Source organism: Pseudorca crassidens, chromosome 2 (genome assembly GCF_039906515.1).
Source record: "Pseudorca crassidens isolate mPseCra1 chromosome 2, mPseCra1.hap1, whole genome shotgun sequence".
Taxonomy (NCBI): domain Eukaryota; kingdom Metazoa; phylum Chordata; class Mammalia; order Artiodactyla; family Delphinidae; genus Pseudorca; species Pseudorca crassidens.
This window is the reverse complement of record NC_090297.1, coordinates 123761012-123773925: the sequence shown is the minus strand read 5'-3', so window position 1 is coordinate 123773925 and position 12914 is coordinate 123761012. Positions and strand designations below refer to the sequence as shown.

The 12914-nt window shown below is 38.5% G+C and overlaps 1 protein-coding gene across 8 annotated transcripts in view; it reads right to left on the bottom strand.

Annotated features, from left to right (window-relative positions):
• DCAF6 (DDB1 and CUL4 associated factor 6) overlaps positions 1-12700 on the bottom strand; it is a 172510-nt gene extending 159810 nt beyond the window's left edge. For 2 of the 8 annotated variants that reach the window (XM_067728540.1, XM_067728541.1), the window contains exon 1: positions 12331-12700. In XM_067728540.1, the coding sequence (XP_067584641.1) occupies positions 12331-12427 (97 nt within the window). In that variant the 5' untranslated portion in view covers positions 12428-12700. The remainder of the gene's footprint in view (positions 1-12330) is intronic. The other 6 variants (XM_067728538.1, XM_067728542.1, XM_067728539.1 and 3 more) reach the window with 4 other exon arrangements.
• Positions 12701-12914: the final 214 nt, after the last annotated feature.

Below are 12914 nucleotides of genomic sequence, written 5' to 3'. Positions count from 1 at the left end.
AAGAGAGGGCCCAAATCAACAAATCAATAAAATCAGAAATGAAAAAGGAGAAATACAAAGGATCATAAGAAATTACTATGAAAAACTATGCACCAATAAAACGGACAACCTAAAAGAAACCGACAATCTCCTAGAAATGTACAATCTCCCAAGACTGAATCAGGAAAAAACAGAAAACTTGAACAGACCAATTACCAGTAATGAAATTGAGTCAATAACCAAAAGTATAAGCAAAAGTCCAGGACCAGACAGCCTCACAGGTAAATTCTACCATTTAAAGAACAGCTAATACCTATCCTCAAACTATTCAAAAAAACTAAAGAGGAAGGACTTCTGAACCCATTCTATAAAGCCAGCAGCACCCTGATACCAAAAAAAAAAAAAAAAAAAAAATCACAAAAAAAGGAAATTACAGGTGAATATCACTGATGAACACACATGCAAAAATCCTCAACAAAATACTAGCAAATCATTAATTCAACAATACATTATATGGATCATACACCATATTCAAATGGGATTTATCCCAAGAATGCAGGATGATTCAATATCTGCAAATCAATCAGTGTGATACACCATATTAACAAATTGAAGAATAAAAATCATATGATCATGTGATCATCTCCATAGATGCAGAAAAACTTTTGACAAAATTCAATATTCATTTATGATAAAAATCCTCAACAAAGTAGGTATAAAGAGAACACACCTCCACATAATAAAGGTCCACTTTACTGACAAGTCCACAGCTAACATCACACTCAACAGTGAAAAGTTGAAAGCATTTTCCCTAAAATCAGGAATGAGACAAGAATGCCCACTCTTGGTACTTTTATTCAACATAGTACTGGACGTCCCAGACACAGCAATCAGACAAGAAAAAGAAATAAAAGGAATCCAAATTGGAAAGGAAGAAGTAAAACTGTCACTGTTTGCAGATAACCTGATACTACATATGGAAATTCCTAAAGATACACCAAAACACTATTAGAATGAATGAATTCAATAGTTACAGATACAAAATCAATACACAGAAATCTCTTGTTTCTATGCAGTAACAATAAACCACCAGAAGAAGAAATTAAGCAAAAAATCCCATTTACAATTGCACCAAAATGAATAAAACACTTAGGAATAAATCTAACCAAGGAGGTAAAAGACTCAGAAAACTATAAAACACCGATAAAAGAAATTGATGATGACAAAATTGGAAAGATATACTGAGTTTGTGGATTGGAAGAATTAATATTGTTAAAATGTTTACACTATCCAAGGCAAGCTATAGATTCAATGCAATTCCTATCAAAATACCAATGGCATTTTTCATAGAACTAGAATAGATCATTCTACAATTTCTATGGAAACACAAAATACCCCAAATAACCAAAACAATCTTTAGTAAGAACAAAGCTGGAGGTATCACACTCCTTGATTTCAAACTATACTACAAGCTAAAGCAAATAAATAGTATGGTACTGCCACAAAAACAGACACACAGATCAGTGGAACAAAATAGAAAACATAGAAATGAACCCACACGTACATCGTCAATCAATCTACGACAAAGGAGGCAAGAATACAGAATGAAGGGAAAGATAGCCACTTCAATAAATGGTGTTGGGAAAACTGGAAAGCTACATGCAAAAGTATCAAACTGAACAAACTTTCTCACATCATATACAAAAATTCAAAATGAATTAAAGACTTAAATGTGAGACCTGAAACCATAAAACTTCTAGAAGAAAATATAGGCAGTATGCTCTTTGACCTCAGTCTAAGTAATATTTTTTTTATATGTCTCCTCAGCAAGGGAAACAAAAGCAAAAATAAACAAATGGGAGTACATCAAACTAAAAAGCTTTCTGCACAGTAAAGGAAACTATCTACAAGACTAACAGACCACCAATTGAATGTTAGCAGATTTTTGCAAACTATATTTCATAAGGGGTTAATATCCAAGATACACCAAGAACTCATATGATGCAATATCAAAACAAAACCCGAGGGACTTCCCCTGTGGCGCAGTGGTTAAGAATCCACCTGCCAGTGCGGGGGACATGGGTTCGATCCCTCGTCCGGGAAGATCCCACATGCTGCTGAGCAGCTAGGTCCATGCGCCACAACTACTGAGCCTGTGCTCTAGAGTCCGCGAGCCACAACTACTGAACCTGCGTGCCACAACTACTGAAGCCCATGCACCTGGAGCCCATGATCTGCAATGAGAAGCCACTGCAATGAGAAGCCCATGCGCCACAATGAAGAGTAGCCCCCACTCGCTGCAACTAGAGAAAGCGCGCGCAGAGCAACGAAGACCCGATGCAGCCAATTAACTAATTAATGAATTAATTTAAAACCCAATTATAAAATGGGCAGAAGACCTGAACAGACATTTTTGCAAGGAAGACATACAGATGGCCAATGTGCACATGAAAAAATGCTCAACATCCCTAAATATCACGGAAATGCAAATCAAAACCACAATGAGATATCACCTCACACCTGTCAGAAAGGCTATTATCAAAAAAACAACAAATAACAAGTGTGGGAGAGGATGTGAAGGAAAGGAAACTCTCATGCACTGCTGGTGGGAATGCAAATTGGTACAGTCACTATGGAAAACAGTATGGAGGTTCCTCAAAAAACTAAAAAGACAACTACTGTACTATCCAGCGATTCCGCTTCTAGGTAATTTCCAGAAGAAAACAAAAGCATTAATTCAAAACAATATATGCGCCCCTATGTTCATTGTAGCATTATTTACAGTAGCCAAGATGTAGAAGCAACCTAACTGTCCATCAAAAGATGAATGGATAAAAAAGATGTGGTGCATATATATGTAATGGAATACTACTCAGCCATGAAAAGGATGAAATCTTGCCATTTACAACAACGTGGATGGACCCGGAGGATATTACGTTAAGTGAAGTAAGTCAGAGAGAGAAACACAAATATCATATGATTTCACTTACATGTGAAATCTTAAAAACAAAACAAATGAGCAAACGTAACAGAACAGAAACAGACTCATAGATACAGAGAACAAACAAAACAAATGAACAAAAGTAACAGAACAGGGGCTTCCCTGGTGGCGCAGTGGTTGAAAGTCCGCCTGCCGAAGTAGGGGACACGGGTTCGTGCCCCGGTCTGGGAAGATCCACATGCCGCGGAGCGGCTGGGCCCGGGAGCCATGGCCGCTGAGCCTGCGCGTCAGGAGCCTGTGCTCCGCAACGGGAAAGGCCACAACAGTGAGAGGCCCGCGTACCGCAAAAAAAAAAAAAAAAAAAAAAAGTAACAACAGAAACAGACTCATAGATACAAACAGGCGGTTGCCTAAAGGGAGGAGGTTGGGGGGAATAGTTGAAGGAGATTAAGAGGTACAAACTTCCAATTACAAAATAAATGAGTCACATCAATGAAATGTACAGCATAGGAAATACACTCAATAATATTGTAATAACTTTGTATGGTGACAGTAACTATACTGATCATGGTGATTATTTCGTAGTGTACAGAAATATCGAATCACGATGTTGAGCACCTGGAACTAAATTAAATACTTCAATTAAAAATTGATACTTCAAGGCTTCCCTGGTGGCACAGTGGTTGAGAGTCCACCTGCCGATGCAGGGGATGCGGGTTCGTGCCCCCGTCCGGGAGGATCCCACATGCCACGGAGCGGCTGGGCCCGTGAGCCATGGCCGCTGGGCCTGTGCATCCGGAGCCTGTGCTCCGCAACGGCAGGGGCCACAACAGTGAGAGGCCCGCATACCGCAAAAAAAAAAAAAAAACAGTGGCAACACTAAATGCTGCTGATGATGCAGAGAAACTGGATTACTCATTCGTGGCTGATGGGAACATAAAACGGTTCAGCCATACTGGAAAAAGGTATGGCAGTTTCTTACAAAAGTAAACAATGTGCTTATCATATAGTGCAGTAATTACAATTCTTGGACACTTATCCCAGAGATAAAAATCTATGTTCATACAAAAACCTGTATATGGATGTTCGTAACAGCTCTCTATTTAATAGTCAAAACTGGAAACAATACAAATATCTTCAACAAATGAACGATTAGTTATATATCGATATCATGAAATACTAATCAACAATACAAAGAAATAAACTATTGTACACACAACCTGGATGAATCTTAAGGGAATTATGCAGAGTGAAAAAAGCCAATCTCAAAAGTTTACATGCTGTTATTTAGAACATTACATACATGTTATTTATGTAACATTCTTGAAATGACAAAATTATAGAAAGGGAGAACAGATTAGTAGTTACCAGGGGTTAGCTGTTGGGAGGGAAGGAGGTAGCTGTGGCCAAAAATGGGATCACAAAGGACTATTGTGATGAAACTGTTCTGTACCTTAAATAAGGTGGTAACCACTTTAATCTATTAACATTAATTAACATTAATTTATTAAAATTATTAGAGAAATGCAAATCAAAACTACAATGGGGTATCACCTCACACCGGTCAGAATGGCCATTATCAAAAAATCTAGAAACAATAAATGCTGGAAAGGGTGTGGTGAAAAGGGCACCCTCCTCCACTGTTGGTGGGAATGTAAATTGATACACCACTATGCAGAACAGTATGGAGGTTCCTTAAAACACAAAAAATAGAAAGCAATCCCACTACTTGGCATATACCCTGAGAAAACCATAATTCAAAGAGTCACGTACCACAATGTTCACTGCAGCACTATTTACAATAGTCAGGACACGGAAGCAACCTAAATGTCCATTGACAGATGAATGGATAAAGAAGATGTGGCACATATTTACAATCGAATATTACTCAGCCATAAAAGGAACAAAATTGAGTTATTTGTAGTGAGGTGGATAGACCTAGAGTCTGTCATACAGAGTAAAGTCAGAAAGAGAAAAACAAATACCATATACTGACACATATATATGGAATCTAAAAAAAAAAGGTACTGATGAACCTGGTGGCAGGGCAGAAATAAAGACATAGACATAGAGAATGGACGTGAGGACATGGTGGGGGAGGGGGAAGCTGGGGTGAAGTGAGAGTAGCATCGACGTATATACACTACCAAATGTAAAACAGATAGCTAGTGGGAAGCAGCAGCATAACACAGGGAGATCAGCTCCGTGCTTTGCGAAGACCTAGAGGGGTGGGATAGAGAGGGTGGGAGGGAGGCTCAAGAGGGAGGGAATATGGGGATATATGCATGCATACGGCTGATTCACTCTGTTGTACAACAGAAATTAACACAGCATTGTGAAGCAATTATACTCCAATAAAGATGTATTAAAAAATAATAATAAAATAAAATTTTTTAAAAAAAATAAAAACTAAAATCAGTGCTAAAATTGCATGGAACTAAATACACACATGCAAAAGTGCATGTAAAACTGGGGAAATATGAATAAGATTCATAGATCTATCTATGTCAGTTTCCTAATTGTGATATATTAATATAGTTGTACAAGATACTACCATTGGGAAATTGATTGAGGGTATATGAGATCTCTTTGTATTATTTCTAACAACTGCACATGCATCTACACTTATCTCTAAATTAAAAGTTAAAGTACTAAACAAAACAAAACCTTCCCACAAAGAAAACTCCAAGCTCAGATGGCTTCAATGATGAAATCTATCGAACATTTAAGGAAAAGGTAATTTCAAGTCTACAAAAACTCTTCAGAAAAAGAGAAGAACACTTCCAACACATTTATGAGGCCAGCATAATCCTGATACGAAAAACAGGCAAAAATATAACAACTGTGAGCTAATATCCTTAAAGAACAAAAACACAAAATTCTTACCAAAAGTGAAGCCAGCAATATATAAAGGACAATTTATCATAACCAAGTAGGATTTGGCCCAGGAATTGAATGTTGGTTCAACATTCAAAAATCAATCAATATGTTAACATAATCTATGAAACAGAAATCATATAATCAATTCAACAGATGCAGAATAAACCCTGACAAAATTCAACAGCTAGTCATGATAAACACTCTCAGCAATTTAAGAGTAGAAGGGGATTTCTTCAATGGGTATCTACAAAAACCTACAGTCAACAACATATTTAATAGTTAAAGACTGAATGCTTTCCAGGATGAGGAATAAGGCAACAATGTCCACTCTTACTACTTCCTTTCAAGCTTCTACTGGAGTCCTGGTCAATGCAATTAAGCAAGAAAATTGAAAACGGAAGAAAAAAACAACATAGGTAAAAAAGGAAGAAATCTTGTTTTTTGGTTATTTTGGTTTTTCTTTTTTTGGTCACACCATGCTGCTTGTGGGATCGTAGTACCCCAACCAGGGATTGAATCTGGTCCCTCTGGGCAGTGAGAGCACCAAGTCCTAATCACTGTACCACCAGGGAATTCCCAGGAAGAATCTTAATATGCAGTGACATAATCAACTACATAAAATCCAAAAAAGCCTGCAAAAAAAAAAATTTTATAAGAACTAATGAGTAGGGCTTCCCTGGTGGCACAGTGGTTAAGAATCCACCTGCCAGTGCAGGGGTCACAGGTTCAAGCCCTAGTCCGGGGAAGATTCCACATGCCCTGGAGCAACAAAGCCTGTGCGACACAACTACTGAGCCTGCACTCTAGGGCCCACAAGCCACAACTACTGAAGCCCGTCCACCTAGAGACCGTGCTCTGTAACAAGAGAAGCCACCGCAATGAGAAGCCTGCACACCACAACGAAGAGTAGCCCCTGCTCGCCGCAACTAGAGGAAAGCCTGTACGCAACAACGAAGACCCAACGCAGCCAGAAATTAATTTTTTTAAGAAAGAACTAATGAGTAGATTGAGTAAAGTTGCACGATATAAAGCCAATTTTAAAAAATTTTATTTCTATATATGCACAATGAATAATTTGATATTACTTATAAACTTATAAAATACTATCTAAAATAGTATAAAAACATTAAATATATAGGAATAAATAGAGCAAATATATATATAGGATCTGTACACTGAAAAATATATAACATTGCTGAAAGAAATGAAGGAACAACAAAATAAATGGAGAGAAAAGCCACCATTATGAATTGGAAGATTCCATACTGTAAAGACTACAATTCTCCCTGAAATAAGGTACAGATTCAACACAGTATCAATCAAAACCCCAGCAGTCCTTTTTATAGAAATTGACAAGCTGATTCTGAAATTTAAAAAATGAAAAGGACTCAGAATAGCCAATTTTGAAAAAAAGAACCAAGTACAAAATATCACACTAGCTGATTTCAACACTCACTATAAAGACCGAAAGTAATGGCATAAAGGCAGACACCTAGATCAATGGAATGTGGTAGAGAAATTGACTTACACAAACTGGGAGAAAATATCTGCAAAATATATATCTGATTAAGGACTTGTATCAAGAATATATAAAGAATTTTTACAATATTAAGAAGGTAAATCTGAATATTTAACCAAAGTATAAGAATGACAAATAAACCATGAAAATATACTCAAAATCATTAATCATTAGGATTAAATCAAATGCAAATTAAAACAATAGTGATATTATACCTACATTATCAACTAGAAAAGCTAAAATTAGGAAGACTCATAATGCCAAGTATGGATGAGAACGTGGAACAACTAGAACTCTCAAACACTGCTGATGGGAATGCAGTATGGTACAACTGTTTTGAAAAAGTTTCTTATGAAGTTAAACACACTTATTATACAACTCGGCAATCCCATTGCAAGTATTACTCAAGAAATGAGGATTTGGGAATTCCCTCGCAGTTCAGTGGTTAGGAATCCGGGCTTTCACTACCGAGGAGGGCCTGGGTTCAATCCCTGGTCGGGAAACTAAGAACCAGCAAGCCGTGAGGCATGGCAAAAAAAAAAAGTGAGGATCTAAAAGTGTTGTACTGTATTTTTGCCAAAGTATAAATTAAAAATTTTGTTATTTATATCTTCTTTATTTGCCATCAGCACCATTCAAAAAACATTTTTTTTAGTCTACTACAACTACTTGGGAAACACACCCGCCCTAACTTTGAAGTCAGTAACATTCAATTATAATTATTAAAAAAACACACCACTTAGAACAGCTTTGTGAACCTCAAGCCAACACTCATTAGTGGATATTCTACTGGGTCAACACCAACATTTTTAACAACACGATATGGAACAGAAAAAAGAATGCACCACACCTAGTAAGGGTAAATGTCATTTGGGGAATCTTTTATTTTAGTTATGTGTATCACAAGTTGCCATGTAAATGTATTTTTACTGTGGATCAGGGTCAAAACATTTGAAAAACACTGACATAAAACATACCTGAAATATAAATTTTGTGCTACCAGAAGCTCCTATCCCTTTTAAGCACTTTCATCCTACACCAGGTAGGAATGAAATCTACAGTAGAGCTATTCAATTGTCTGCTGTTGTTATGATTGATAACAGGCATTTGGTGGCCTAATCTTCAGGAATTAACAGCATATTCTATTACAAATATTTGTCATATTTAACTGTCATTATTAACTATTAAAATCAGACCTTTTTTAGCTTTCATTGAAATTTTAAGACTAAAGAAACAAAATACAAATACTTCACTAACTTTTCCCCAGTAGTTAACAAGGAGGAAAAACTCAGAATTTTCTGACCCTCATAAAATATGTTTTAACCCGGCAACACTTTATGAAGAACTTGGTAAGTCTGAATATAGATGTATTCAAGATACGCTAAAGACTAATCTAAATGCAAAATTATCCATTTCAGTACATACTGACCCTAACGATATTCAAAGGACACAGACTTCCTAATCGCCTGAACAAAAAGAGATTTCAATCTCCACTATAAGGCTGTCACTGGCTTAGTGGTATAGTCTGAATGTTCGTGCCCCCCCATCACCCCACCCGGACCAATTCCTCTGCTGAAATCCTAATTAGGAGGTGGGAATCTTCGGGAGGTGATTAGGCTTGGATTAGTGCCCTTATAAAAAAGATCCCAGGGAATTAGCTCACTTCTTCTGCCTTGTGAGGTTATGGTGAAAAGATGGCTATGAATCAGGAAGCAGGCCCTCACCAGACTCAGAACCTGACCATGTGAGCACCCTTATCTCAGGCTTCCAGCCTCCAAAACTTTGAAAAATAAATTTATGTTGTTCAAAAGCCACCCAGTTTATGGTATTTTGTTACAGCATCCCAAGTTGACCAAAACACTGCCTAATCATAACTTAAACACTTCGTATTAAACATATAATACATTAGGGCAAACAACTCCCTTGAAAATTTCCCTTAAATTGCTTTTTGTTAGTCAATTACTGTCTTTAATTTAGAAGGGTTAGAAAGTGTAAATTCAAATTGTACGCAAGCCTGTCTAAAATGAGAGAAATAGGAAGAGAAAGAAGAAATGTACAGATAATTTCTTTTATAAGTAATGTTTATCTCTATAAAACTATAATGAAATATGTATGGCTAATAAATTATTATAACAATCACTGAGTTCCAAAAGCACTACTCTATAACTAGTATACGGTATCTTAAGAAACATTTAGACGTACAGGTGTCTCTGACTCTGGACTTTGACAACTGCTCTTTAAAAAAATAAATCCTCCATTGAAATTTAGATCGGGCTCATAAAGATTACAATCCCTGGCCTAGCCTCTGAGTTCATGCTAGACAAAACACTTCATTGGTTCAGGTGAATCTTGTGAATTTGTGGGCTATAAGTAAACATATACATCTTCTTCTAAATAATACATGACAAATTATCTTTATTCTCACAATATAAAAGGATGTTTTGTGAACTTCAATTTTTTTTGATGGGAGGAAGAAAAAATTAACCAAATTTAAATAAAATCACCTGTAAAACATGAATACTACTATTGAAAAGGCACATGCTATGGTTAATTTGAAATGCACATTACAAGAAAAATCTGTCAATTGCTTCTATCCCAATTTTACTGTTATTTAGAAGTAATTCATTATTAGAAATACAAATAATGGAGATAAATTAGAAAAATATTTAACCTATAGTACTATAGATAAACAATCAAAATGTTTAAATATTGAAGTTCCCCCCCCCGAAAAAATCTACTTACCTTTTAAAACACTTGGACTTCTTAAAAAGACTTTATAAGAGTACTTCAAAATATCATTTTTTTTAAATCTCATTAATTCAGGCAATACCAATGTGGACTTTGCTGTTTCCTGCTAAGCCAAGATTAGCACTGGAGTGTGAAAGAGATGGATAAACTAAAGGTGTAAAGAAAGTCTCCTAAGGCTAAGAAATTACTCAAGCTATTTTTGAATATTTAAAAAAAAACACTTTTAAAGGATGTGCTAATTATAAAGTATATATTACTACCACATTTAAAATATTATGTAAGATATGGAATTTCCTGCATGAATATACATATATTTGAAAATCTATAATTTCGACTTTCTACTAAAGACAGTGGACTCTTACTCTTCAATTCTCCTCCACCCAACACACGAACTCCACTCCCATTATGGAGCTAGAAGAGGAAGGGAAAAAGAAAATGTATGGTTTTATATTTTAATTGACTCTATCATATACAGCTGAAGTAACTGAACCAGCAGAAAACATTAATACATAAACCTACATATAAGTACTACTTATTTAAATGCTCCAACTAATAGAGATAAAAGACCACATATAAATTCATTGGTGTAGAACACAAGTTTTTTTTATTAAGCTAAAGTTAAGTTCTTTCTCAGCAAGTATTAAAAGAAATATTGCACATCTTTTAGGTTAATGGTTTAAAAAGCACTCTCTATTGATATTAAATTTTAAAATGATTAATCACCACTCCAGGTACTTATCCTAGAACAAATGCACAAAAAGCATGTGCAAGGAGGTTCACTGTAGTGCTGTTAGTAACAGCAAATGTCCAAAAAAAGAAGAAAGGCTGAGTCGACGATGATACCTTCATACTGTTAAATACTCTGCAATAGTTTAAAAGACTGTATAGATCTATTTTTACTGCCATGCAAAGATCTCCAAGATGTTATGTAAAAAAAAAAAAACAAGTTGCAAAACAGTTGTTTACAGTATGACACCATATATTCAGGTCACACACACACTCCTACAGCATTTCTATATGTACACATGTGCTTGTAAGAATTCAAAGAAAAAGGTCTGGAAGAATACTCAGGAAACAGAGAACACTGTTACCTCTCAAAGAGTGTGTGTGTGAAACTGGAATGGGAGAAATCACAAGGATTTGTGCTTCATTCTTATTTTTTACAAGGACAATGTATTCATGTCACTTGGGACACTAAAAAACAGGAGCAAGGGGAAAAAAATGCCTGCTAACTTCTCTCAAATAACTCACAAACCAGAACTGTTAGGTGTAGCGAAATTTCATTTTCTTTTATTGATTTTAAGTCAAAACCAAATGACATCAACAAATACCTAGCAAAAAGTAACAAAATTGCAAAGAAAAAAATTTTAGTGATGTTGTCTTATCTTCAAATTAAAAAAAAAGAAAAGAAAAAGAAGAAAGAGTAATGAAAAGATTGCAGAGGAAGGAAGAAAAAAGACCCCTACTAAATCCGTCCACTTTTAGCTCAGGCGTGACCCAGAATCCTCACAAATCCACTTTACGCAAAACGAAAAGAACTGGACTACCGTTCCCCCAAGTATCGAAGGTTGTTTTTAGAAAGCTTAACTAAGTAACAGTAAATGCCAAGTGTGTTTCACAGGGGTGGGAATGGGAACGTGAAACCCTACACCTCCTTAAAGCGGTCGAAACCACCGAACAGCAGAGTCCAACTGGGAAAGCGCGCGGGGGTGGGGAGAGCTCATCTATCACTTTCAGGTTTTGGCTCGGAGCCGCACAACAGTTTACACCGAGTCTGTTTGGAGCGTGGAGTCCCCGAGGGTGGTCAGCGCGTCGCCACGGACACCTAAGCCCTCCCGAGACTTTAGGGGAGGGGCGGTCAACACAAACTTAGGTCCTTCGGCTGAGCGAGGAGAGCGCTGGAGAAGAGCAAAAGCGCCAACTTTTGCTCTAAACGCGGTAGCTCGGGGAGGTTCGACAAGTCTTCTCCCGAGTCCCACTCCAGAAGCGACCCCAACACCTTTCTCGGCCAGTACCGTCTGCCCCCTGTCCGGCCCCCCGAAGGAAAACCCAGTAAGGGCGGCGGCTGGCAGCATGAAAGGGGGACTTAGCCATTGGAGGACACGGGCATGGGATCCGTCCGCCAAGGTCCACCCAGCACCTCGGCGTCTCCGGGGCGTCCCTGCCCAGGCGCTGTCCCACCTCCAATAGCCCCAGCGGCGTGGCCCCCTCCCCCACCTCTGGGCGGCGACCTCAGCGCCTCCGCCCCAGGGCCCCCGCTCACCCAGGTAGCGGCTCCGCAGCCGGGACGGGTCCTCCAGCCCGAGGGACCTTTTCCTCACGTCCCACAACAGGTGTGGGCAACAGCCACCTCGAGACATGGCTCCGCCGGGCCGGGGGAGGAGAGGAGACCACCGCGTGGGGGAGGGGAAAGGGGGGAGGGGACACGCGGATCAACACCCGAGCCGCACCAGCACCATCCGCGCGCCGGGCCTCGCGGTAGCAGCGAGTTAGATGGCGGTGGCAGCGGCAGCGCCTTCGCCCCCGAAGCCCGGCCGCACCCGGGCCTGAGCTCGCCTCATACTCTCCTGCTCAAGACTACCCAGAACATCCAGAGATCAGCAACTGTTCCCTCCCTCAGCACCCCCTCCTACAGGAGGAGGTGGAGGAGGCGGAGGCGGCCTCGACTCCTCCCTCTCCTCATTCTCGACACCCTCCCTTTCAAGCCTTTCTCGCGAGATAACGACCACCCTGGAGACTGAGGCAGGTGTGTGCCAGGGCTGCCCTTACCCTAGAAAAGTGGGTTCAGACCACTCTAGTCAAATCCTTAATACTCTGGATAAATGAGGAATAGAGACGGAAGAAGCT